This window comes from Salvia splendens, unplaced genomic scaffold, assembly GCF_004379255.2.
Source record: "Salvia splendens isolate huo1 unplaced genomic scaffold, SspV2 ctg1044, whole genome shotgun sequence".
Lineage (NCBI taxonomy): Eukaryota > Viridiplantae > Streptophyta > Magnoliopsida > Lamiales > Lamiaceae > Salvia > Salvia splendens.
The window spans coordinates 17,390-23,786 of record NW_024598586.1 but is presented as its reverse complement, the minus strand read 5'-3'; the positions used below and the strand labels follow the sequence as shown (position 1 = coordinate 23,786).

At 34.1% G+C, this 6,397-nt stretch overlaps 1 protein-coding gene across 1 annotated transcript; it reads right to left on the bottom strand.

Annotated features, from left to right (window-relative positions):
- Window positions 1-2,145: 2,145 nt before the first annotated feature.
- On the bottom strand, window positions 2,146-4,342 carry LOC121788438 (homeobox protein knotted-1-like LET12). The gene is made up of 6 exons (XM_042187113.1): window positions 3,982-4,342; window positions 3,294-3,414; window positions 2,959-3,161; window positions 2,670-2,801; window positions 2,459-2,595; window positions 2,146-2,371 (listed from the first exon to the last, which is right to left on the bottom strand). Exons 1-6 carry the CDS (start codon window positions 4,255-4,257, stop codon window positions 2,347-2,349), a joined length of 894 nt encoding a protein of 297 aa, XP_042043047.1. The 5' UTR covers window positions 4,258-4,342; the 3' UTR covers window positions 2,146-2,346.
- Window positions 4,343-6,397: the final 2,055 nt, after the last annotated feature.

The window sequence follows — 6,397 nt, the reverse complement described above, 5'->3', positions numbered from 1 at the left end:
CAAAAACTTCAAAATATCGATAACACCAAAATCAAACTGAAAATAAACTACGAAAGCAGTAAATTGTTTCATCACTTATTCTCAAAGTGGAATACAGAACCGAAAGCTAACAGTGTAGGAAACTACCACCAAACGCTAACTAAACTAAACTAAACTAAACTAAACAGGACAGGACCAAGTGTGTGTTAGGGAAATCAAGAAGATGAAGTAAAAGAGCTCCGATTTCAGCCCTAGAAGAGAGCTGAATTCCTAAAGATATTCTAAGTATGCATGTGAGACCCCCTTTCACCACTGGTCGGGACTCTCTTTCTTGTTGTGTTGGGCTCCCTTTATATAGAGAGGCGTATGGCTCTGATCCCTAGGGTACCATCCTCTCTGAAATGTCATTTATGCCCTTCACTTTGTGGTGGGGTCTATAGCTCTATCTCACATGCGGAACTCCTACTGGCTCCATTTGATTCTTGACTTGATCAACTCAATGTCGTAGTTTTTGACTTCTTTTCTTGATCCGTTCATCCGCCCAACTAATCTGTTCATTTTCTAAATATGGCAAATTTTTACACACATCTGGCTCAAAATTAGACGTTAGTTACAGAATTTGATGCAGTTTTACTATAGAACACATGCGTAAAACGAGCCTCATCAAACTGTTTTATGCATGTATAATATACATTTTAAAATTTTTCTAAGTATGCCTTGAGAGGTTTTAGTTGGCCATGTGAACAAATTAAGTCCCTGTAACTTTTTCAATATTTAATTTATTTGAGATGAATATAGGCTGTTAATCAAATCTCATGGGGCTTCTGAGATGATATACTGGGAGAAAATTAAGTAGAAACTTTTGCTTATAACTACTCTACCCCTCCCAAGTAATTGATTTCTTTTTAGACATAAAATTTGTTAAAGTACTTTGATTAAATTAAGTAGAGGTATAATAAAATAGTGAGATAAAAGAGAGTAAAATAGGAAAGAAAATAAAGTAAAAAAGAGTAAATATGTTGTTTTTTGCTATAAAAAATAAATTTGTAGTGGGACCATTAAAAAAAATCAATCATTTATATTAAGATAGGTTAAGTGTCAATTCGTAATGTTGAACTTGACCATATGAATCTATACTTCTATAAAGTAACGGCAAATTTTGAAAATTAATGATTCAAATCAAATTTTAGTTACTACATTATATCATAAAAATTCATAATTTGTTCATACAGTTAGTATATCACTATGTTTGCAATAAATCCATCGGTTTAATCAAGTCGGCCCAGTTTGGTGACTTGGCCCAATAAGTCTAATGGATTTGACATTTGAGACTGAATTTCTTCTCTATATTCATGCTCTTAATTTTTTATATTACTTGATAATTTGTGTGGAATGGTTAAATTTGTAAAATTTTCTGTTCAATTTGTTTTTATTATATTGTCATTGAATTCAATGTAATTGTTGTAAGAAAAAAGAAGAGATATATAACATACAATAGAAATCTAATCTACACTTAGCTTGAGATTGTAGCGAGAGATCAAAAGAGAAGACTAAAATTTTTAAGATTCCACCTTTATAATTTATCATAGATTGTTAGATATACACATGACAAGAAATAAGTGGAAGAAAAGATTCAAATACTACTCTGCCTCTGCATCACACCAAACAGAACCTAAACGAAAATATTCCAAACAATTTAAATTCTTATTCTATTCCATAGAATTCAAATTATTATCATTTTGAATTGCATCATACCAAACGGGTTCTAAAACGAAAAAATAATCCTCCAATTATGGCCTAATGTAAATTGTGACAGAAACAATACCCGTCCACACCTATATTAAAACGAAATATTATTTCTAATTAATACTATATAAAAAGAAAATTCTTATAATATATTCTTGATTATGGTATCGCCGGAAGTCATACGCACATCATAAATTTTAATTTTTAAGTAGCATTTTTTTTACTCCCTCCGTCCACTTTAGTAGTCCCAATTGCTTTTCTGCACTCGTTTTAAAGTGGAAAAATGATAAAGACAGAGAAAAAGTAACCGGAACTGCTAAAGCAGAATGGTGGGAATATATTTTGCTATGAAAACGGAACACGTAATGCAAAAATAAATTTACAACATTAATTAGACTAAGAAATAAAATAGACTCAAAATTATGACTGTAGCAAAAATAAAAAGTTTCTAAAACGTGGGCTGATTCGTGCTTATCCAACTATTTAAGCAAGGCTTCAAAATCACAACTTTATACAAAAGCCAACTTTCATATCTACTACTACTATGTTTACATGATCTAAATCATTAGCAGAGATATTGTTGATAACAGCAACCTAAATATACAACCAAAATCTGGCCATTTAGTTGTTTTTGTCACCTGCAGCACTGTGAATTACACCCCAAAATCAACTAAGTTAGCAATCTTGATTCATATTAATTGATAGGTATAACCATTGAAGGAATTTAGCTTACTTCTTGCGCTTGCTTTTTGGAGAAGAAGATGAAGAAGGATTGCTGTGCCAATTCCTTTTCCTTTGGTTGATAAACCAATTATTTATTTGTTTCAGCTGTAAGCCTGTTTCTTGTACTAATCTTGCCTTGTCTTCCTCCTAATGTTTATCACATAATTTAATTTAATTTAGCATAACAATTTGATGCTAAAAAATAGTACTAGCTTACTTACTGTTGGATATGGCCACTTGGAATGTGATTGCCACCAAGCTTTCAACACTGTTGTAGTGTCGCCGGGCAGCTTTCCCGCTCTTCGCTTTCTCAATATTTCTTCTCTGATGTCGAAGATCTTCTCCTTATAACCCTATATAGTCAGTCTTATCTACATTATTCTCTCTTTTACTTTACTCTTTATTCACTTTAACAATTTATTTGCATCATTTTCCAAAAATTGAGCGTAGAAAATGAAAGGACTCTAGTACTGATTGATGGTAGTTTTGAGGTCTAGGATGATGCTTCACCTGTTTGAGCTCGTGTTTGAGCTCTTGTTTCACGCGTTCCATCAGAGATCTCTCACTTTCAGTGGGGACAAGAGGGCCGAATCCCATATTGTCCGATCCATCCATACTCTCATCGAACAAGTTCATCTCGCTGTCCGCATGCTCCTCCTCCATCTCCTCATCATCGGACATGGTTGCTCCCGTTCCTTCACCCGGTGCTACCCCTGCAAGTAATTATTCAAAAGAGTGTAAAACACCATTCCAACACGAAAGCTGTCGGATTCTCGTTGTGTCTCGTTATGACTGTTACGTAGCTAAACTTGATAGATCGATAAAGTTAAGAGAGACTATATAACCTGTCAAGCTTTGCAATGCCTGCTCAATCTCCCAACAAGCCATGACTGCTTCCATGGCATGGACTCGGACATGTTGTTGAAGTTGCTCTTTAAATGAGGATAGCAACAGAACATACTGTGCCTACAAAATGTATGCTTACTTGTCATAAGGTCAATATCATCTAAAAGGCATTTAGTAATCTATATAGTTGCAGGCAGTCAAACTATGATTCAAATTTGACAAATTGAGAAGAGGAAATATCACGGAGGGTACACTATACTCTTGAGTTTAAGATTGCAAAATTGATGAGAATTGTTAGGTGGAGTAACTCATTATTGGGATTGTATTTCTAATTCAAATCCTGAAATTGAAATCAAGCAATTTATGATTTCAATTTAAATCACTCCATCCTGGATAATTCATCTCACTTTGACCGGTCACAAATTTTAAGAAATGTAATGAAAAAATGAATTGAAAAAAGTTAATAGAACGTGGGTCTACTTTTATATATTAGTTTTATAATAAAATGTTAGTAGGAAAGAGTTAGTGAAACATGGGATTCATTGTCAAAAATGGTAAAAGTGAAATGAGACAAATTATGTGGGACAGGCCGAAATGAAAAAATGAGACAAATTATCTGGGACGGAGGAAGTATATAATTAGGCTTTTGATGTTGAAAATTGAAATTGAATAAAAGTAGTAGAGTACCATGAAAGGGTCGAGGTCCTTGTGGTGAAGGGGCGGGAGAAGAGAGTACTTGGCGGCAATCTGGTGCGACTGGGCCATCTGGGCGTCGATCTTGTGCAGCTGGTCCACGGGAGTGGCGATGCGGAGGCACGCCACGTGTGCCGACAGCAACTGCTCGTAGAGCGGGTGGCTCAGGATGTCGGCCTTGCATCTCTCCTTCTCCCAGGCGGCGGAGGAGGTGTGGTGGTGATCGGAGTAGCGTGGGAGGATTTGGTCGTCGTGGTCCTCCAACGCCATCTTTCTCTATTTCTACTTCTACAGCTACAACTACAACTTTCTACTATATATATACTGCCTCCATCTCACGGTAAATGGAGTATTTATAATTCGAAACGAGATCTTATGTAATACTTCCTCGTCTCAATTAAGTTGAGGCATAGTAATTTTTAGATATGGAGATAAAGAAATTATGATGAAAAGTAGAAGAGAAAAATAAAGTAGGAAAGATAAAGTAGATAGTGGAATAAAGTACGAGTAATGAGATGTTTTGTTTTTATTTTATAAAAAAATGACCCAACTTAGTTGGGATATCCAAAAAAAAATATAACTTAATTTAATTGGAACGGAGGAATTATTATTTTGTGGATAAAATAACGGATGAAAAAAATAAAAAATGGTGGTGTGTCTATTTTTAGAAATGTATCATTATAGTAGAATATTCTAAAAATAAAAATGTGTACTGTAGAGGAAGAGAGTACATACACATGCTCCTTCAAATGAACTTTACTTGTAATTCTTTATTATTACTCCACAAACAAACATATTCAATCACTGTTATTAGAAAATTATTTATAAATATTTTATAAGTCGGGGGTTAATCTTTCATACCGCAAAAATTTTAAAGGGAATCAATTATTTGTACTCCTTTGTTACGTGAAGTGTTAAAATTATGAAAAATAAACATAATCAATCACACTTTCCATTAACTCATTACACTCACATTCTATTATTAAACCAATGTATTAAATGTGGAAATCCACACTCCACAACTTTTTCCACTCACTTTTTCTTCACATTTTTTAAAAACGCATGCCGAATGGACAACATGGACAGGAACATTTTATGGGACTGAGGAAGTAATTGCAAAAGTAAGAATTGATAGGAAAACATATGTTATGGTTGTTCAACTAATTGGAAATGATCAAATCATGATAGGCGAGAATATTGTACTCCCTCCATTCTAGTATAAGTGTGAGGGTATTGCTTTTAAAATTATTCCTCTCTAAATGAAATATTTCCTTTTATGATAAAAACAACACTTTTATCTTTCTCTTTTCCTTTTATGACAAAAAACAACAGTTATCTTTCTCTTAGTTTAATTTTTTTCTCATGCTTTTTCTCTCCACTTTAATTTCATTCCTAAAAACATATACTTAAAAGAAATGTCTCACATGTAATGAGACGGCGGAGAGTATCAATCTATATGGTTATACTCAATTTGAAGCTCATTTTTACTTTATGAGAACTGAGACTGTATCTGAACGACAAAATTTAATATCTAAAACATAAATTCACGTCATTTGTACATTTTCTTTCCTCAAATGTTTAGAAAATTTAATGTTATACTTCCTCCATCCATCAATACAAGGGCACATTTGACTTAAAATGTGGTAAAAGTGGTTGAAAAGTTAAAAAAGGTGATCCTACTTATATAATTAGTTTTATTATGATATATGAATAAGATAAAATTAGTAAAATGTAAGATTTATTACAAAATTAGTAAAAAGTAAATAGAAAAATTTATTGATATACAAAGTTTATTAATGGACGTAGGGAGTATAATACTCTCAGTTTAAACTATTTTCTATAAATAATACTTAGTGCGTAGAATTTAGTTAATTTCAAATAATATTCTAGCGGAATCCTTATTTCATGTGTTCATGTGGAGATGTTTGTTATGTTAATTATAATATGTTGATTGAGTTTTTAATACTATATGATAATTGTGTTTCTGAGCATCCATAATGGGGCGGATGATAGTTCGCCCGATGCATCGGGGGACTATCGTCCGCCACTGTAGCCATGCGGACGATGGCATATCCATCGTCAGCGCCTATGCTTCGTCCGCGGACGATAGGCCTTCGACCAGGCATCGTCCGCCCACTGCGGACGAGTGCAACGCGTTTTCCTTTTTTTTAATTCTTCAAAATTTTATATATATGCACCCACAACTTCCTTTCACTCTTCCTTTCACTCTTCCATTCTCTATTACACTATAAAATGAATACCGGTGATTACCCAAGTCCGAATAGTCCGATGTTCGGTGGTGGCGCACGGTGGCCGGTACAGTCCCTGATGAATACCGGCCCTTTGACTCCAACACCCAGTACGATCCCGATTTCAGTACGGATTCGTACAGGCTGTCAGACATGGAGCC

Coding starts and splice junctions, on each gene's coding strand:
- LOC121788438 (XM_042187113.1), bottom strand. CDS start 4,257: ATGGCGTTGGAGGACCACGACGACCAAATCCTCCCACGCTACTCCGAT. Junction 3,162..3,293: donor GGCATTGCAAAGCTTGACAG/GTTATATAGTCT, acceptor AATTACTTGCAG/GGGTAGCACCGGGTGAAGGA. Junction 2,802..2,958: donor TCAAACACGAGCTCAAACAG/GTGAAGCATCAT, acceptor CTGACTATATAG/GGTTATAAGGAGAAGATCTT.